This window comes from Scomber japonicus, chromosome 17, assembly GCF_027409825.1.
Source record: "Scomber japonicus isolate fScoJap1 chromosome 17, fScoJap1.pri, whole genome shotgun sequence".
Taxonomy (NCBI): domain Eukaryota; kingdom Metazoa; phylum Chordata; class Actinopteri; order Scombriformes; family Scombridae; genus Scomber; species Scomber japonicus.
Genome location: NC_070594.1, coordinates 18,349,014 through 18,370,305, shown reverse-complemented (window position 1 = coordinate 18,370,305; position 21,292 = coordinate 18,349,014). Strand labels below are relative to the sequence as shown.

General features: G+C 39.6%; 1 protein-coding gene across 1 annotated transcript in view; it reads left to right on the top strand.

Annotated features, from left to right (window-relative positions):
- Positions 1-17,105, top strand: part of adgb (androglobin) — a 37,806-nt gene extending 20,701 nt beyond the window's left edge. Inside the window, 16 exon segments of the mRNA XM_053337163.1 lie at positions 327-494; positions 1,407-1,545; positions 1,933-2,067; positions 4,272-4,365; positions 5,072-5,203; positions 5,480-5,633; positions 5,852-6,036; positions 6,361-6,587; positions 7,329-7,429; positions 8,944-9,113; positions 11,352-11,451; positions 12,650-12,805; positions 12,980-13,061; positions 13,177-13,285; positions 16,578-16,761; positions 16,902-17,105. Coding sequence (XP_053193138.1) covers positions 327-494; positions 1,407-1,545; positions 1,933-2,067; positions 4,272-4,365; positions 5,072-5,203; positions 5,480-5,633; positions 5,852-6,036; positions 6,361-6,587; positions 7,329-7,429; positions 8,944-9,113; positions 11,352-11,451; positions 12,650-12,805; positions 12,980-13,061; positions 13,177-13,285; positions 16,578-16,761; positions 16,902-17,105 — 2,340 coding nt within the window.
- Positions 17,106-21,292: the final 4,187 nt, after the last annotated feature.

Below are 21,292 nucleotides of genomic sequence, written 5' to 3'. Positions count from 1 at the left end.
TGTGCTCAGTAGTTTAGGATTTCAGCAAAAATATACTGAATACATAATCTCATCAACCAAACTGTTCTTTAAAGTGTGAAACAATGAGTGGGACAGTAAGTTTATGCTTCAACAAAGAAATACAAGGTGTTTAACTTATCTTTCAATAACAGTCCAGCACACAATACACATAAGCAATCCTGATGTAATCCACCACTGAAATTCATTTAAATGTTTTGTGTACTGTAGGGATACAGCTTTCTTATTCTATTCAACTTGCATTTTGTTAAAAGTGAACCAGTAAACAAAAACAAGATACTTTCCCACTGCTTTCCTGTTTCAAAAAGGAGAGTGCTCGTTTCACTGAGCAGGCTTTGTCCATCCTGAGGGCTCTGTCCAGAGTGGTGGCTCTCTTTAGTGATGAGCAGGAGCAGCCAGCAGCTAAAAGAGCCCTGGAAGAGGCGCATTGTCCCAAAAACATCAACATTACCCTGGGAAAATGGAAACACCACAAGGTACTGTAACCCTAACCCTAACCCTAACCCCTTTTGGCACATACAGCGATTACCTCACCTTATTTTATATGTTGGTAATTGACTGACAGTTGCTACATCTATATGTAAATATATGCATGTTGTATATATTAGACTTAGTATTTAATTGGCTAAACCATATTGTAGTACACATGTAACCATATAGGATGTAATGATGAATGATGATGAATTATTTATGAGATCAGAAAAAATGTATATATTCATGTATTTGTTAGCAGTCATGTTGTTTAGCTACTCTACAAAAACTGTTTGGCTTAATCAAAAATGAACATTTTACATTTTCAATTCAAGTTTCATTGAACAGTATTTAACTAGTTAGTTATATGATTGACACTCATTGTTTTAAGGCTGTCTGTTTCAGCTGATACTAAGCTGTGATGTCTTCTACTAATTTATTTGAACAAAACTTCTGTATATTCTGACTATTAAAGGCAGAATGATTCACATTGACTTATGTGGGTATTTAAAAATGATGAATGATGGCACGCAGGTGGTCGAGTGGTTAGAGGGCATGCCATGTATGCAGCCGACCCCGGTTCGAATCCGGATCGGAGGTCCTTTGCTGCATGTCACACCCCCCTCTCTCTCCCGTGTTAAAAAATGATGTGTTGAGTCTAATATTCCCCTCCCACCCCCTAAGGGGATTTGACTTTAGGGGTAATCGATTATCTGTCTTATGTTAATATAGCCTTTCATGCTTATATATTTACGATGGTGTAAATCACAATAATCTAAATACCATCTTCACACACTCAATACTCACACACAGGCCACATATACCATACAACTGCTAACATCTTGCCTCTTTCTCCCCTATGTGCATATGTACTGCATGTTTGGGTGTGTGTGCATGTGTGTGTGTTGGGGTCTTAGTTGTTTAACTCAGCAGTCTACCACATGCTGTGTGAGGCTCTGGGCAGGAAGCTGACAGGAGAGGAGCGGTTTGCTGTACTGGCCCTCACTGCTGATCCTTCACTCTTAGCACCTGAAACCAAAGAACACTCCCTTGCAAGTAGGAGCTATATGTGTGTTTGTGTGTGTGTATTCTATTATGTTGTCCATCTACATATTATTGAGCATCAAGGCTTCATAAAAATGTTGTCAATACTGCCCCTGTCTTAACACTACATCTTATTCCTTCTTTACAGTGCACTTGACTGCGATAATCAGAGTATTAAAACATTACAAAATGCCTACTCTACCCATTTGATGTATGACATGAAAATAGAATATACGATTTGACACAAAGTTTGAAAAAATAATTACGGTAATACAAAAATCCTGATATTGTGTGAAATGTGTCACTCATTCCATTGTATTCCACAGTATCAACAATTTGGTATTTACTCACATCTTGATTTTCTCTCCTTTTACTGTTTTGCTTTGTCACTCCTTTAAGTGGATGTAGAGTCAAAGCCTCCAGAGAGCTGGAGAGACAGGCAGCCAACAATCAAGGAGGTCAAAGCAGTCACCATCCTGCAGGCTGGATTCAAAGGGCACTTGGTGCGAGCGATCCTTAAAGCCTCTAAACCTGGTAACCACACCCGTACACTCACACACACTGAAAATGTATTCATGTATTCATTCATTAAATCTTTTTAAAAACCAATTTGAAAAACTTCAATTGCTGACTTTTGATTAAGCAGTCTCATTAAAATCTTATTTCTTCTATGCTGCTCTATGCTTGAGTCTGCATCTGCATCACTTGGGGAGGCCAAAGTGGTTAAATAAGAGCAAAAAACCAACAAGAGGATACCTGCCATCATGCACATGTTATTATTTAGTGTCCAAAAAATACGAATGTACACAAAGAACACCTTCTGCTTCTTAAGTTGGCAGTTTGATTTAGCCTGATGGCATATATTGAGCCTCTGAGCAGAGCCACAAATATATATTGCCTCTGAGTAGAAGCACAAATATGTATTGATGAGACTGCCACTCTTACTAATAAGGCCTGACAGATGAGGGGTCACCACAGAGGGGAAACACACACACATATAGAAAATGCTCACATACATGAACACAACATTCCCGCATCAGCAGCCAAACCTTTCAATAGTGACAGCAAGTGAAAGATGGGGAAGGGAAGATATCGAAACGGTGGACACTTTGTGCGGAAGAATGAGCAATTAGATGGAGAGATTGAGCTGAGCACCTTTTCCTCTGTAAATGCATTTAGCCATGTTGCTTTGGAGTATTTTTCTTTTTGTTTCTTGTACTGTTTCAGTACCACGCATTCTCTTATGCAGCTCTGCACCTTTATGATAACCACTACTAGGGAAAACATTTTGTCAACTTTTAAGATTTTCTCAGATTCAATTAAATCTGTTTTAATATCCCTTTTTTCCCAGAAGCAGTTTTAGTTATCTCACCCTCAAGGTGCATCACTGCTTTCTGATTCCAGAGGAAACACTGGTGGTGACACTTTGCCCAGACATCCTCTATTTATTGCCTGGGCCGGAAGCTAACTGTGTCTTCTCCAGGCACAACACATGACACTGTCACCCTCTGAATAACTTCCACATATGGGAGTCAGAAACAGCTTCATTAATGCAGCACTTGCAAACAGTGCTGTACTATAGCTTCAATGGGATTTTGCCTAATTTTGTTATGGCTTGAGAATGTGGTTTGCGCATGCCAGACATCTACTGCATTTTTAAAAAATCCACATCATTATAAAACCCATCTGTTTGCAGCGCTAAAAATATTTCTGGTGGTTATGTGGACTCGCATGAGCACATGCACATGCACATACACACACATACACATACACACACACACACACACACACACACACACACACACACACATAGGCTGAACAGCTTGACGTCTATGAAATTGCCTTTCATGGCAAAGCAATTGAAATTTTATTAATTTACTAGTCAAAACACAAACTGCAACTTTCAGAGTGGCACTTACAGTAATGGCAAAACACCAGTCATATTTAAAAAAAAGAAAAGAAAAAAATATGTACTTTGAAAAGCCCTTTGTTAGAATTAAGAACTGGTATTTTCTTATTGTAGCAACAGAACAACTGATGTAGCACATCACAACTAAATTCCCCAATAAATCTGTCAATACCACGATATGCCTCAAACACCTTGCTGCACACTCCACATTTCTATACAATTCTCTTTCTCCTGCTCTTCTTTCCCTCTTTCCCTGTCTGTCTGTTGGCCCTCCTTGGTTATAAAGATGATAAGTCTTCATCTCTCAATAGCCTGCCTTGGCCCCTATAATGGCTGTATCAATTTGGAAAAGTGGCCATTTGAAAAGGAGAGCCAAGCACTAGGGAGAAAGGCAAAGACAGGAGGGTTGAGAGGAGGTGAGGACACCTATGCTACATTTCAGATGTGGAAACATCTATCATTCAACTGCCCCTTCAGAGATGGAGGTTTCATTTATATGAATGGGAACACACATACTGGCACACACGTATGCACAATCACATAGTACTACATCTTTTATTTAAAAAAAAAAGAAGGTCCTGTTGTTTCAGAAATGTTACCTGTCTGGTGAGATGAGTATAAAAGTTAATGTGAAAGTGTGAATAATCATTCTCCTATCACCTTTCACCGAATGAGGCAAAAATGCATTTATCAGTTTCTGCTTCCCACTCTGAACTAGGTCAGCAACAATAATTTTTTCATGTGTTTGACAGCAACATGGATTGTCTTTCATCTTTAATGGTGGCTGCTTTTCTCTGTGTGTGTGCATGTGTATGTTTGTGTCATCCAGGCACGAAGGAGAACCTCCACGCATCAAAGCTCCTTTGTGACATGTGGCCGAAGGTTGAATCTGATGCAGACAAATATGCTGCCTTCTTGCTATGGTAAATGAAGTCTAAATGGAATACATACTATGAGTAAAAAAACATTATTTTATTGTTGAGCACCTCACATCTCAGTTGCCTAACACATAATTTATTCATTCAAACCAATGTGATTATCTGAGACAATATGAAAGCACTCCCACTACAATACTGTGCCGATGCTATGTATATTGTATGGCATCCGTTTAGCCTCCCTGTTGTACAGCATGCCCAGAATCTGCTCCCTCTCCTAGTTGTGGCGGCCTGTGGCGGCCAGGCAGGGAGCATTTTCCACATTGTGTTCCATCTTTTCCCAGTGGTACCATCTGCTGTTTATCCTTTCCTCGTTCCAATCGGCTAGCAGCGTCTGCTGAATGACCCGCTGCCTGGGGAAGTATGTTTGTGCATGAGCCTTGAGAGCTCCGTCAATGTGTGTATGTATGGGTGGGGGTTTGCTGGGCGTTGTGAGCCTCGGAGCGTGACATCCACTTCAGTCAAAGTTCATGCTGGGATGTGAAGTGCATCGGCTTTCCTCCAATTTAGTCTTTTTTTTTGCTAGAATAACGATTTCTTAGTTAAGTTATTAAGTAATATAGTGTATGTTATCAGTCAATCATTTTTTGAGAAAAGATTTTTTTTCGTGGTCTTCTCTCTATATTTGTTTTTACTACTTAATTTTAAATTGAAGTTCCTAATAGTGCTCTCCGCTTCTGTGTTTCCTGCACAGGTATATCATTGACCACCCTGAGAGAAAAGCTGAGCTCTACCCCTGTCAGCAGGATGAATGGACCAGAATCACATTTAGTGATTACTCTGTCTCCCTTCCAGACACAGCCAACTCCTGGGTCTTGGTCTTCAGGTTAGAGAATTAACTCAAAGGTTAGGTTTGTCAGAGCCAACCTGGCTCTGAAAATCTGGGTGAATCCAGGTGTAAATTACTGATGTCCCCTTCTCATTTGCCTTTGAGCAATGTACTGTACACAACTGAGAAGTGAAGCTGACATTAGAAAGTGTTGATATTTTTGTAACATCAAATTTCAGAGTGTCAACAAAACAGACGATCTGATCTACCTGACATTATGGTCTGACCTTGGAATTTGAATTTGAACTCTGCTCTATGTTTTTGTGTGTGAAGAGAGGTGTTCCTGGTTCCAAAGGAAATGTTGCTGGTCCCAAAAGTGTACTCTCCAATCCCAAACTCTCTGCTGCATGTCATAAATAATGACACAGGAGAGGAGCTAGACATGGTCTTCAACAAAGTAGTTCCACATGTCTATCAACCCAATAAGGTCTGTGGATGCCATAAATTCTTGCTCTTCAAACCTCCATGTACTTAGCATTCAGTTAATCTGTTTTTAATAGGATTTGTATTATTTCACTGAAAAATGTCTTAACTTAAGAAGTGCTTCCTGTAAAACTGGATGCATACTTATTGACCTATTTGTGATAATAAAGAAGTCACATAGATATCATATGTATGTAAACCTTTCTGTATATCCTGTTCCAGCTTGGTTATACCTTTGTAGCAGAGGTAATCACACCTGAATCACCCCCTGCTGGTACCAAGTGGAGGATGCGCTTGATTGGCTCAAGGGAACCTCTTCCAAAACTGGCCCAAGAGACGCTTAACATGTTTTCTGTGAAGGAATTCCGGGATTATTACATTCCCAATGATAAAAACTTGATATGCCGGTAAGAGAAAGCATTATGAGGTCATTTGAATGGCCATCGTAGGGTTTATACTGATCAATTGGAAAGTTGTTGTTGCTGTTGGGACTGTTTCATAAAGATTGAATCTACAGTATATCACTGTTAGATGATTGATTAGAGGAAACAACATATGACAGTTGCCAAAGAGCCCATATTTCACTCAGCATAGTCTAAGTAATAGATGAATGTAGATGGTAATAACGTACTCTCAAGCAACCCTTAGATAAAGTGTTGACTTCCAACACAGGACAACAGGATACTCTGGGAGACTAACAGTACCCCAAATCATTTGAAATGTTTTCACAGTTACTCTGTGCAGGTGACAGCAGATGTCCTGGGAACAGTTCAGTTTCAGACATCCAAGCCAGATGTACTGATATGTCTGTCCATTCTGGACCAGGAGAGAGAGGTGGTCAGCAACACCGGGAAAGGCCATGTAGTGATTCCTGTGTTCAACTTCCTGGCCAACAAATGTGAGCATTAGGTTTGGGAAATAACTGATGACAGAAAAACTTCTTGCACTGTGGCAGAAGGTTTGTGGTGTCTGTGCTAACACTTCTCTTTACTCTTCATAAGTACATATACTCACACACATTAGACATCAGTGACCTTGAAAAGTGTTGTTCATAAAGGTTGTTTTACCAAAATCCCGAGCTTCGATCTTTTGCTTTTTGTCTCACAGACACTATTTTACATTCTCTTCCTCCTAGAATCCATTAACAGTCTATCTGCAAGGCTGGTAGAAAGCATGCTGCACAGACTCAGGCTAACATTTACTTAGTGTTTATCATCCTCCCCCCACTACCATATACCTAGACAAAAAGTGCAGTCAAAACTGGTTCAAACTAGTTTACTTAGTGTTTATCATCCTCCCCCCACTACCATATACCTTGAAGTTAGGCTTATGTGACGTTGTTAGTGAGCTGTGGTTCGAATTTTGGGTTAAAGGGACCTCAAAGTGACTATTTTTCAAGTAAGAGATATAATGTGGACTGTGGATTAGTTAATTTTATTACCTCACATCTATAATAATAAATATGGCCACAAATCATCTGGAAAATAATGGCAGACAATAGGACCACTACACACAAAGACTTTCAAACTCTTGAGTTTGCTTTTTGGTTTATGCTGCCATTGGTGACAAAAGCACAGATTACTGACCACTCTTGTCTTTTCTCAGACATAGGCATTCTGTAATATCTCTGTCTTTGTTACAGCCCCCGTTCGCTCAGCTGAAGAGAACCAGAAAGGATGCCCCACCCAGGACAAGGGAGTCAAGATAGTCGACGCTCTTCGGCAAAGAGATGGGGAGGACAGTGCGGCTGGGAAATCAAAGTCTTCGTCTGACCAGTACCAGCCTCCCACGGAGACGACGGTATCACTGACAACTGTCTGCGTGGTATCTGCTGTTGCTCAAACACTTGACTGATCTCACTTGTACACGCACACAAGCGTGCGTCTCACTTTATCTCTCTGTCTTTCTCACCCACTTGCTTTCTGCCTGTGTTCATATCAATTTTTCACTGCCAGATACACATAACGCCTTACTTGCAAGCATACACACACACTCACAGACACATGTACTTACACATACCCACACACGCATTCTCGGCAGACAAAACGTGAAAGAGGAGAGCAGCAGAAACTGGAGGGGTGGTATTGTTGTTACTGTCTGATTTATCAGCAGTTGTCAGAGAGCAGTGATTTGTGCGTGATTTATGAGTCATTCTGTCTCTATTGAAGACCCCCTATCTAACGTACGACAACGTATATAGTACATATTTTATATGTGTAGATTCATACTCTCACATACACACAAAAAACACACCATGCTCACAATAGACAGTTTACACAAGTCCATAAATTCTTGTTCTAAGTTTGAATTTGTTTTGCTGTGATGACTATCAGTGATACATCTCGAACAACAAGTCATTTTAATGTTCCCCAGGTAAAGGCATACTGCTCGTAAATAAGAACAATTAATCTGACATTTACAGCTGTGGATAGAGCAATTCTAAAACATGTTTCAAAAACATTGCCATACACCTGGGAAGATTTGTTTTTCAGCCACACCAGCAAAACAAAACAAGTTTTCAAAAATGTTACAATCTGGAAGCACTGGAAATTATAGAAAGAAAACCACAGCAGTGTAGCGGCATCAGTAGTAATGAGACAGATCATGTCAGATCCCATAGATCAGCAGCAGGCCAGAATAAACAGCTATTGATCAGGACTAAGAACATTGATCAAGACTTAGAGCACAGGGTTAGTGATTAAGGCGCTGCTTTGCACTGCAGGGACACAAAGAAGACATATATTGATGCTCTGTAATGGTGGATTACTGGTGAAGGCCCCTATAGTGGAATCTGTCTGGGATTTAAACACACATGTAAACACATGAAAAAACATGGCCTTTGGTTCTTCAGCTGAATGCATCTATTTAGCTTCTTGTAGATGTAAAAATTCAAAAACAATTTAAATGTTTATTTATGCCTTTTTTACAGAAAATCTCACCTTGAATTTTGTCTAAATTCTGTCTTTTCTGTTCACTGTGATGGATGTAGGCGTTACCAACATTGATATAATCTTGGCTAACAAGCCCTCTGCCTCCTCTCTCCCTTTGTGCCAAGCATGTGCTTCTGTCAAAGAGGGCAGAGCAACAGCAAAAACAAAATGTGCAATTCTTCTTTAAGATCTCTGAATCATCTGCACTTGCTCAGTTTGACAGCTGTATGTTCACCAAATAGCAAGCAAGCCATGTTGTCTTTGACTGTTTAGTGTTGTACAGTATGCTGCATGCCTTGCCGTGCTGTACGTCTCTCTTTGAAGTTACTGTATGTGTGTGTCTGTCTATCATGTGTTTAAACTGTAACTGTCTTTGTTTCACAGGGTCATAAATATGTGGTAAAGGCAGAAGTGCTTTATAAGAGCTGGGATTTGGATGAGTCTCAGCTGGCTTTTGTCCATATGCTCAGAGACTTGGAGAAGAATGAAATGAAAGGTACATACTTGAGTCACAAACTATCACTAACACCACATCTCAAAGTCAGCCACATTAAGTTGCACAGGGGAGAGCCAGGAAAGTCACTGTTTATATTTTTTAAATTAAAAAAATGACTGGTTAATTAAGTGAAGTAAATGTGAATCTTGATCTGAACATCAAAATTAATTCTATCAAGCCTACCAATAGTATACAAACTAAACTAGAATTATGTATGGTTCGATTACCCCCAAATTTCCATATAATGGGTCATGAGGTCATTTTAACTTTATGACTACATTTCAAATGTTTTTAGCATTTGAATACATTTCCTAATTTTCCCCAATATACCCTAATATGTTTTGTTTTGGGTTTGTTTTTGTTTGTTTTTGCACCGTTTATTTTAGTGTTGTGTGTGAAATGTGGCAGATACTCAGTAGGCAGTGTCAAGGGCCAAGGCAAATACTGTTTGTTCTTTGCTTCCGCTAGCCAGGAGCCTGTAATCACAAGCCTAATGAAAGCCAAATGAATGCAGCTGCTTTTGCAGATCATAGAGTGTGATTTCTTGTGTTCACTGGTCGCTGGCTGAGGCAATAATCCTGTCCTCCATCACCAACTCTGCCTCTCTGCCTTTAATCATTCTGCATAAATTCGATCGATTGAAAAATCAGGGTTTTGTAGAAATTGTGAGCGGATGAATTAATTACAGCATGGGTAGATGTCGATGTGAAAGAGGTGCTGCACGGGTGACCATTTGCATGATTGCCTGAAGAGAGAGGCCAGTCTGCTGTCATTGAATCTTCATTCTCCTTTTTTGTCTGTTGCTCCTGACTGTAGTCCCTGTACTTACCCATCCAGTTTGCATGGTATGAAGACTCTGTGTGCTTGTGTGGGAGGCATTCCTGAAATTAACAGGCTGAATAACCAGATAAGATGTATTGACTATAGAGAAACACAAACCTTTATTTATTTATTACAGTAATGGTCATATGTGAAGTAAACAGTAATGATTTGTTGCTGCTTATGTATGCTGTGTGCTCTTCTGCTCATTTGCTTGTGTTTTATGTGTATAGTTATACCATACAGTACGTTAAGGCTTTTACCAATGTATGACTGTGTTTGTCCATGTGTGTATGTATAGGCCAGTGTCCCCACAAACCTCTTGTGGTTTTCCAATAAGCTTGTGAAAGTGGGTCAATAGGAAGTCAAATGAAGTTGGCTCTTGCCCCCTGGTGCCCTGGGAAATATCTCAGCAGGAAAGTGAATTAATTTCACCCAGTTTAACTCTGTCTCAGTGGTGAGGCTGTGCCCTTGATCATGCTCCCTACATGCTACATGGATACACACGCACTACATGACACACCAAGCTTTGAAACTTCTTTAACAAGCTGTTTAACAAGCTTTACTCTAAATACTGTGCTGCACATGTTTAATGCATGCACATTAACACATCTCTGCTTTAATCCCCTGTATATACAGAACTGTTAAAGTAGTTAGCTGCCAGCAGTAGTTTTCATTCCCCTGCTAACCTCCTCAATATTTTCCATACTGTGTGGATAAGAGAACGCATTATAGTATATTTTGTATTTCAGGGATGAAGTTTGTCCAATACATGGCTCATTCTGAAGTTACAACACAGATTGATATTTAGATCCAATTTGAACATTGAATTTCTGTATAAATCAAGATGAGAGTTACTCAGTGAGCATGCAAAAAAAACTGTTCAGACAGAATGAAAGGGCGTCAGCTAAATGATGGATTATTGTGCCTCTCCATATCAGAGGAGTGAGACTCATAGTTAATGCTTTATCTAGGCTGGTGTTTGTGTCCGTTTTGACTATAAAGTGCAACAGTGCCATCTAGCACACATGCAACCACACAACACGTATAGTGTTGGCCAACTGTGACACACTCGCACTTCAGATGAGCTCTACTTGAGTATGAGCAGCTGAGGTTCATTTAGAGGATGAATGTATACACAAATTAATATGTGTGTTGTTGGCAAAGGAAGTGTTTCAGCCTTTCACATTATGCTGAAATTGATCAAAACAGGTGAGACTTAAATGTTAATTTCACACAAATGATCAGTGATAAGTGATCAGTTTTTTTTTGTTGTTTTTTTTAAAATAAAAGGCACTATTAAATGCCACTCACAGAAAATTCCTCCGAAAAATAGTAGTGATAAAAGTATCTAAACAATATAACATTATTAACACCATATTGCCAGAATTAATCACATAAGTGTACAGCAGACTTTGGCGATGATAGAAACCCTCTGTTTGCACTACGTAGTATCATCCACCACACCAAGCGACAGGCAGAAGTCTGACACACCCAAAGCCAACCGCAAAGGCGACAGTGACAAGGAGAAGGGGAAGCCAGCTGCCAGCTCCAAATCTGGCTCCAGGCTAGGAACGGTAATACACCACCACAGCACTGTGACACACAAGAACACCAGCATAATGTCAGCTGCAACTTTGAGGCTAATGTTATGTACAAGCATGTATTTCAATAGTTAGTTATTGAAGGATAATCTCTTATCACTGACTACCAGTGGCCAAGTGTACCTCTGAAAAGCTTACATCACATCGGCCAAATTGCATTTACAAATAATTATTCAGATTTCATTATCTTTTATTACAATTGATTGTTTTAATTGATCACAACGGACAATGTTATTAAAATGCTTCACATGAAAACCATTCAGAGAACAAGGTCATATTCAATATGTAGCATGCAGTCAAAAAAGAGGCCATGTAGTGCTTTTGTAATCTTTTTTCAATCTGTTTTCATGGTGTATTTCTCACTGTTGTAAGATAGTGGTACTTGCCAGGGAAAACTTAAAAATAGTAATATAAACCTGTTTGAGGCAAGTGTGTGGAGGCTCTTGAGTGGAGTACACACTTTCAACTTCTCTGCACAGATTCCCATCCAAACCATGTGTGATGAGATTGCTATTGAACTCAGTCGCAACACCTCTTTTATAACACTTTTAGTTTGTTACATCAGGGAGGTCAGCATTTACATTTTTGTTGACTCTGCTGTCAGACAACTCTATAATCTGCAAAACAAAGAGAGAAAGGCATCTGCTGTATCTCACAACTGCCAACATGACCTGTGTGTAGTTAGACTGCATAAAATACACTTGTCTTATAATATAATAAAGTATAATCTTGTGGTCTGTGATTCCCAGTATAATGATCCTTGTTTAGTAGTCAGAACCACTGCTGCTTGAAAAATCTCTTATCCTTGTAATAAATGCATTTTATTGTTCTCCACGCTACACGTCAAACCCTAAACACAATGAAATTTGAAAGGCAGATTTTCAGATTGGTCTTCAATAAATTTCCATTTTAAATAGTTTTTTCTCGTTTTGGCAGCAGCACAACAGTGATGGGGGTAGAGGACGTGATGATCTCCGAATAAATGAACTAAAAATGATGTATTATTACAGCATGTAAAAGTCCTGGCTGGCTGGCTGGCTGGCTGGCTGGCTGTATACCAGACTGTCTGGGAAGCTCATTGTAAGAGATATACTTATGATGCACTATGGTGCTGTGACCTTCAGCGTCTTTGAGTGTGCGAGCATGTTTTCCTCTCTGTGCTTTTGTGCAGAGCCTTGACCTGACCAAGGCCAACTGGACGCTGCGTGTGGTCGGTGACAAAAGCAAAGCAGAGAGCATTGTGGTGAAAAAGGACACAGAGAGAATAGACCAAATCAAGGCCGTTAAGAAAGCATGGGAAATGGCTGAGCCAGGCCGCTGTGCCAAGGTAACCCAGTAACTGTCCTTTGCATGAAGTGTTTCCAATATTTTTTCTATGTCCTTTAGAAATATGAAGGGCATGCTTCAGAAAATGTATAAATTAACTAAAGTTTACTTTGACATTTGCCCTCATCTACATTCAAACATACAGCATAGACAGAATGCGTTGCTGTCTTTTTAGGCTTTCCAGTCTCGTCTCAAGTTTCTTAACCAAGGCCAGAATCAAGGAAGTGATGAAGCTACAACTGATGATGCAGAAAGCAGAGAGCCTGGTACATTTTGTAAATACTCACAGGCGAATACACATATTATACATACAATACTTGGACACTTTCGTTTTGCATTATATGGTAATGAGGCTTTGTCTGATTGTTTTTTTTACAGCTGCTACCACACCTGGTCTTGACCCCTCTCTCTGTACATCCGAACAAAAGCTGAGTGATACCTCACAGTGTCATCCTCACATGGACTACACTTCCTTTATAAGGTACCTACTGATGTATTTCTCATTCTCCCTTGCTCTTTCTCATTCCTTCTCTTTCTGTTTCAGTCCGTTGCCCTCTATGTACCTCTCTGTAACAGTCCTTGGTTCAGCTTGTTCCAACAGATGAATACATATCTGTGTTTAGAGGCAAGAGATGGAGAAGAATATATAAACAGCCAAGACAGACTCGTCATTTTTTTTGTATTTTTCTAGCAGGCTATTTCTTTTTCCCTGTTAGGACAGTCCTGTGGGTAATATGCAGTATGCGGTCCAGTTGCCTAATGTAGTTGTTGAATCATTCTACTTTTCTAGCTTTGTGAGTCTGAAATAAGACTTAGCTGCAAGCCCTGACTGCACAAGGCAGTTGTGTGTGTGTGTGTGTGTGTGTGTGTGTGTGTGTGTGTGTATGTGTGTGTGTGTGTGTGTGTGTGTGTGTGTGTGTGTGTGTGTGTGTGTGTGTGTTCAGTATGCATGTTTGTCTGTGTTTGTGCTTAGTACTATATGTTGGTGGACATACAAGAATCATTTTCCTTGTCAGCAGTTGCTTGTGATTTCTTATGTGCATGACCTTTGCTACCATTGGTGCCGTCAATAGAAATGTAACAAGACTGTACACTTTCCCTGGCCTGAAAGGGCAATGTATGGACTCTTGAGGAAAGTAATATGTAGACATGCGATTGCAGGAAAAAAATGGGGATGCAGGGGGAGCATACTGTAGATATGCTTCTTGATCAAATATTGTTCATCCGCAGCCAGATGGAATCTAAATAATATTGTAAATAATGTATATGCATCAGTAAAAATATTAAACTAAAAATATTAGGAAAAGATTAACTTTCAACATTATTTTGACCCTTGCTAGCACCATGGCAACATCAGTCCACCACTTTGGTCTTGACTGAAATATCTATAAAATGAAAACAACTATTTAAGATATTGTCAGACATTTTGTAAGGACTTTTAAGATCCAGAGAAGATCATTCTTACTGACTCTGGTGATCCACTGACTTTTCCTCTAATGGCACCATGAGGTTGACATGTTTGGGTATGATACAGACACTCATGTCCCCCTCCAGATGAATTGTAAAAACTTTGGTGTTACAATGACCTTTCATCTAGTACTAAGATAAAGTCCAAATCTTAATGGTTGCTATACATTACACCAGCATATTAACATTGTCACTGTAAACATGTTGATAATAATCGTAATAATAACAACTTCAATTTAAATAGCGCCTTTAATGAGACCCAAGGATGCTTGGGCAAACACAACAAAGCCTGCTGACATTAGCATTTAGCTCAAAACACAGCTGTGCCTAAATATGGCCTCACAGATTTGCTAGCATGGCTATAGACTCTTAGTCTTAAACAGCCTTAAAGTCAAATGTGTTTTGCTCCACTTGGATGTTTGACTTTCACTGTGCAGACTTTGACCTTCATCTGCTGTAGAGGGAAAGTTTTACATATCCTGGAGTTTAACTCTTTACACATATGATACAACTTGTGTTCAGGAGTAAGAGCTTTGAAATACATTATATTTGCATATTCAAACATTCTATATTGTTAAATGATGAGGGGGATTAGAATTCTATAACAAGGTAATTGAAGTGGAAAAACCCAGATCAGACACAAATATTTATTCTGTTTTTACACCTTAAAACATGCTGGAGATCTTTAATGTAGTATTTTTTTTTTTTTTTTTTTTAAATTAAGGTCAAGGTATTTTATTATTAAGGGCAAATAAAATGAGCGCATCAAATGAGCAACAGCTTTCCATTGTTTTATGGAGCGCATTGCAATATAATTGTTTATAATGTAATATGTCAATGTCACCCTAATCCTTAGCTTCAGCAGTATTTTTATGACTTGTAACAGCTCCACTCAACATTGTAAAATATTTCATTGGCCATAGAATACCTATTCATTCTTCAATATGACTGCACAGTTAGAGTTTTCTGCTTGTGAGCATCTCAAGTGTCAACTTTTGACCTTTGTTAGTGAGTGTTCAGAAGGGAAGAGTCTCCCTCCACTTTGCCCTCGAGTCTCTCGTTGCTCTCCTCCTTTCCCTCACACCATCTCTGGTTCTCTCCTTCCATCTCTCCCTCTGTCCATCCCTCTCCATGATAAATGAGATGATATTTGGGTCTGTTAATTAGAGAGCTATTTCAGGACCCCAATGAGCTCGTCTCTCCAATGGGATGTGCCCCTCTCCCATCACCTCTCCATCCCCTCCTGCTGTGGGTGTGTGCATGTGCGTGTGTGTATATGTGTGTGTGCCAGCACGTGTGTCTGTGTCCAGCTGCTAATGGCTGCTGACACTGTGGCCTGCAATTCAAGCCAAGAGAAAGATCCTGAGGAGCAGTCTATTACCGAAGTCTGATTAGTCTGCAATACACCTCTGTCTCACAAAAGCGCACCGCAGGGCACATCATAGATTCACACACACACTCATGCATGCCATCTTTCCGGCATTTGCACACACACATTATTGCATGCAGTGAAAGAGGTTGAACAGGGCAATGTTCATTAACAGAATGAACTCCATCGCCACCTCTACTAGCCTCCCCTCTTCATTAAGGTCGGTTTATAGGAAGTACTGTTGGCAGGCTTATTTAGCACTTACAGTCTGTCTTCAAATTTCTTCCTCTGTGTTTGCACCTCAGATGGCTACCCGCAGTTGTTTCTATTTCTAAAACAAACACACACATTGACTGTCGCATTCATTTATTTCTGTCTTTCCGTCACTGTTGTTCTCCCTCTTCTTTGCACACACGCACAAATATTTTAGTTATACAATCAATTCTTAATCGAGAAATACCAGAATATGTTGTTTATAGCTAAAACTAAATCGACATCTCAGATGTAAATCTGAATGTACGACTTAGGGTATGAGATAAGGCAAGGGATTATATGTCCATCATATTATCAGCCTATCTCTGTATTTATCTGCCACATTTCCATTTTTATTTGTTCTGTCTATGTCAACATTATCATTCTATCTCACAGAATAGCCTGTAAAATTTGCAAGTATATAGAGTTTGATAAGATTTGCTGTAGCTGACAATATTTGATAATATCTGATTTCTTAAAATATTCGCTTCAGAATTTGGTTAAACATGTGGAACCACACAACAATGTGTATCAGAGAAAATCTTGAGCATTCATTATAAATAAACTGTTCAACATGACAGTCCTGGGTAAGGGATTATAAAGGACTATAAAGGAATGAAAGTGTTACAATAAATTGTGGTATGTATGTTTGTAAATTGTAACATGTTCTTGTGTATGTATGTAGACGGCAAAAGGATTTTTCAGCACTGATGGACTCACAGATCGAGGAGATCCAGCAGAGGGAGCGCTTAGAAAAGATCCAGACCTTCCGATTGGGGCGAGACAATGTGCTGGAGCACCGGAAACAGCAAGATCTCAATAGGAAGGAGCTAATGAGACAGCAATTAGAGATATATGAAAACATGCAGGTCAGTGGAGACAGAAACATTGTGAAATAATTATCAGTTCCAATTTTCAAAGTGAATGAGAGTCAGAAAGATTTGTTCTTTCCTTCTGGTTTTCCATCATTGTCTAACTTCTCTTTCTGATTCTCTTGTAACTTCCCCAGGCAGCCTTGTGGCAGCGCCGTAAGAAATTCCTTGATGCTTGTGAAGCATTTAGTAGCCGTCAGATGGCAGCCATAAAAAAGGAACAAGAAGAGAAACAAGCACTGGAGGAAGCCCAGCAGGCAGCTCAAGAAAAAACAGTCCCCACCTCTGCTGCCAATAAGCAGCCCAACAAAGGTGCCAAGAGTGCTAGCAAGAAGAAGTGATGCTTTTAGGCACAAATCTCCAATCTGACTTCTCTTCAGTGGTCACCTTTCAACAAGTCTGTTTGAACAAGAATCTTCATTTAATCACAACAGCATGGCCTGTACTTGATGGAACAACACCTGACCAAATGATTGTTACCATACTTGATTCAAAGGTGTAAGTTTCTATATATATGTAGCTTATATATGGTTTGCCTCTTACAAAGTGGTTTGACACTATAAAAAACCTATGAAAGTTAGGAGTCTAACACATTTTTTAAAGTTTAACTATACTTATTAGTTTAACTATTTATTAGTATAACTATAATACTTTTTTCTTCCAAAGACTCAAACTTTCACCATCTATTCACTGGATCCAATATTGAATGATATTTTCATCTATCATCTTTGTATTTATAACCTGCATTATCTTTCCCTAGGATATATCAAATAAAAAAATTACATTACAGATTGCCTGTGTGCAAACCATTTCCCCTTTCACTGTGTTGAGAATGTCAAGCCATCTCACTTGCCATGTATGGTTTTGACTTTTCAATGCCAAGCCATGCCTGATTATATTCTGCAAATCTTTTTTTCTTCTTTCTTGAAGGTCACTGTATTGACTATATGACTCAAGGCATGCTGGGTACAGTCAACCTCCCACAAGCTGAAGGGTGCTGATTGATTAGTTGATTGATATAATCTTACAAAAAAGAAAACCAAAAGGTTCAATTTCTACAAGACCAAGACAACGTGGTGTACATGGAAAATGCAACATAGGTAGGTGACAGATCTTTAAAACCAACACAGGTAGTTGTTGATGATAACAATCCCCAAGGTTGAAGTGAACATGTTTCCAAACAGATGGTTAGGTTTCTAACATATATATACAGCTGCAGATCAATCTGATGTTTTTTTTGTCAACTGAATGTAATATAGTACACTAAGTGCCCATTATCTTAGCTTAGTATTGGGAGTGCATCCCACAGAGAGAGTCAGCTGATCAGTTGAGGAATGGAAAACTAAATTGGAAATGAAAGGGAAGAGGGTGCCATCTAGTGGCTGTGGACGTTAATAAATTCTCATTACCATGCCTGCAGAATGCTGTTTTCAAGGTTGACAATAATGAATAGTTCAATTTTGTGCTGCTGCATGAAGGAAATTATCATTAGGCTGTGTGTGTGCATGTGTTAGAGTGTGCACACAAACGTGTGTACAAGACAGCAGGATGAGATAAATTATTTATGCCTGCTTGTATGTCTGTGCATGTGCATTCATCCTGCAGTAATCCACACGTGCACCAAGGCTTTTCTTCCCTGCTGCTAATAGTTTTATTATTTAAATATTTTCATTGTAGAAAATTATTCCCTTTCAAAATAATATTTGACCTAATTTAGTAATACACAAAATATGAACAAGATCTTACTTGAACAAGAACAACAGCAACAAATAATAGACTTAAGCAAACTTTACAATAATGTGTCCTTGTGTATACAGCATGAATGTGAAAACTGTAGCAGCACACAATGTTCAATATGAACTTACTCATCCAGTGTGCTCTACACACACTTAAAACATAGTGTATGCATGTATGTGTTGCACAGTGTTTCTTCTGCTCATAAAAGCATTCCACTGCTTTTTTGCTCAGTCTGTCAGGCATCATCTAGCCAACCACTATTTCTACCCTTGTAACTGCATGACAGAGCTAATCCTGAAAGCCTTGTTCCTGGCACAGAACATTCCCTCTTGTCTCCGCACTGTTCCTTCTCGCCAAATTCATTCCTCCTTTTTTTAAACATGATATGTTATTTGCTGTTTTCAGAACACCTAAAGCTCTCTGCCTCCTGTGTGCATGAGGTACAGTTGTTGGGAGTGAGGGTATGCACGTCATACCATCCTGATAGAGAGGGAGAGAGAGAGAGAGAGAGAGATCACCCGACACCTTAATTGGCAATGACGTTTGTGTATTAACATAGAGGCTGTTTGTTAATTGGCAGCTGTTGGCTGATGGTTTGATACAAATGTGTTGTGAGCGACAGAAGAACTCCAGTGTAACCTTGAACGAGTTGGCCATTGTGTGTGTCTCTGTGTTTGCGTGTGTGCATGTGACTTTTCACAACTAATAAGAAAATATTTGATTCATAAATGGACCCACATAGTCGGATGATGAAATTAAGTGAAACTAGATACACATTCTAAGTGGTGTGGAGACTGTGGTGCCTCTTTAATTCACTTTCCATTTTGGAGGCAATAATCCAAGAGTGGCTTAATCAAGTACTTTGCTGCTGCTTTTGTGAATGATGAAGGACATTCTAACTTTCAGGAAATCACTGTCTTTCCTCCTTTTCTGTGGGTATATCTCTATCAAACATATACCTCACACTGTTGTCTTTCAGTGAGGTGTGGTGCTATCAGATCTCAGCTGGATCTCAACAGCGGCAGGAGTCAAAGGTTCATTAAGTTTTTGGTGTCTTCTGCTCATCACTCAGTTTTTATTCAATATTTGATCAAGAGCAGCAGTTTGGGTTTAACAATCTCATTTAAGACAGGTGTAGCTCACCACACACCAGCAGAGTAACTTGATCTTTTATTGCATGTCTGGATGCAACCAAGAGCATATATATATGTATTAGTTCAATTTTATTTTTTAGTTGTTCTCTTGGACTGTCTTACAAAGTTAATGGTGCTACAGATACAGGGCTATGTCTTGAAGGAATAGTTCAACATTTAGGGAAATCTGCTTATTCGCTTTTCTGGTGAGAGTTAGATGAGAGGATTGATATTGGTCTCATATCTATGTTAAATACAGCCAGAAGGTGGTTAGTCTATCTTGGAAGCAGGGACAACAGCTACCTCAAAGGTTTTGGACTATGGTTTTGGTAAAAATTAAACAAGCTTTGGCAACGCTTGTAGGTGGATTTTTTTAATTGACAAAGCCCTTTGACAAAGTTTTACCCTGCCCCCATTCTTTATGCTAAGCTAAACCACACTAATTGTCTCCTGGCTATAGCTTCATACTTACCAGACAGATATTAGAGTGATATCAATCTTTTAATCTACCTCCTGGTAAGATAGTGAATAAGTGTATTTACCAAGATATTCAACCAATTATGCACACAAGGCACATATGTGTCAAAAACATACAGTACAGTCCCTTCAAGTCTCCAAGAGCCTCATTCTAGCTTTGTTCTTTTCACCTTTTCATCTACCTGTCTCTACCTTTCACAGGCATGTGCACTTCTCTGCACATCAGCAACCACACATACACATGCACTCAGAGTGATAGACACACTTCAGCTGACACGCAACAGATACAGTATCCTGTGGCTTATTGGCTCAACATGCAGCAGCATTGTCCCATGGTTGTTACTCTCTCCCTCTGGGAATGAATGTCTCTAGGCCTCAAAGCCTGCTATGCTGATAAAAGGAGGGAGCGAGAATAGAAGCTGGTGCTGCCGTGGCTAAAACTCAGCTCAAACAACATGGAGCCGAAAGGCCAAGCATTTATGATGATAGAACGATAGCAATGAAGGGGAAAAGGTGAGAGCTCACAGATTGACACCCAGCAGTTACTGCAGTAATCCAAACCCTCCTGTAATTCTCTCTCTACTGCACACACACACACACACACACACAAGCTGTAGCCAATGCTGGAGGCTGGACCGAACCCCAGACTTGCAGACACAGAAATGCTGACCTGGTTGCAACTTCATTCTTGTAAACCAAACTATTTCTCTCACCCTGCCTCTTCTTGCTTTGAATTCATTCTCTCTTCACTCTTCTTTGGCCCACCACCAGTAACAGCACCTCTCTCCTCAGCCAGCACAGCTAAGCTCTGCAGACACTGAGGTGGGGGGGGGGGGGTGAAAAAAAATCAAATAATGAGTTGGGAGTGGTTCACAAAAAAACTGCAACACTTCAGATTTGGCGCAGAGGGAATAGAGCGCTGAACACAAGGTCATCATCAAAGAGAAAAACAGAACCTGTCATCAAATTTAGGTGACAAGAGACCTATAGCGTTAAAAATCCTGTGTAAGAACGTGTTCTGCTGTAACTTATACAGATTAGCTTTCTTATCGTATATTCCTCATTTCCCTACAGTCCTCACTTATCAATGTCTACAAGATCCTCCCTCGACTAACAATTAATACTTAGTTAAGCTTAGTCTATTCCTATTTGAAGGTCAAACCAAGTCAATATTTAAGCAG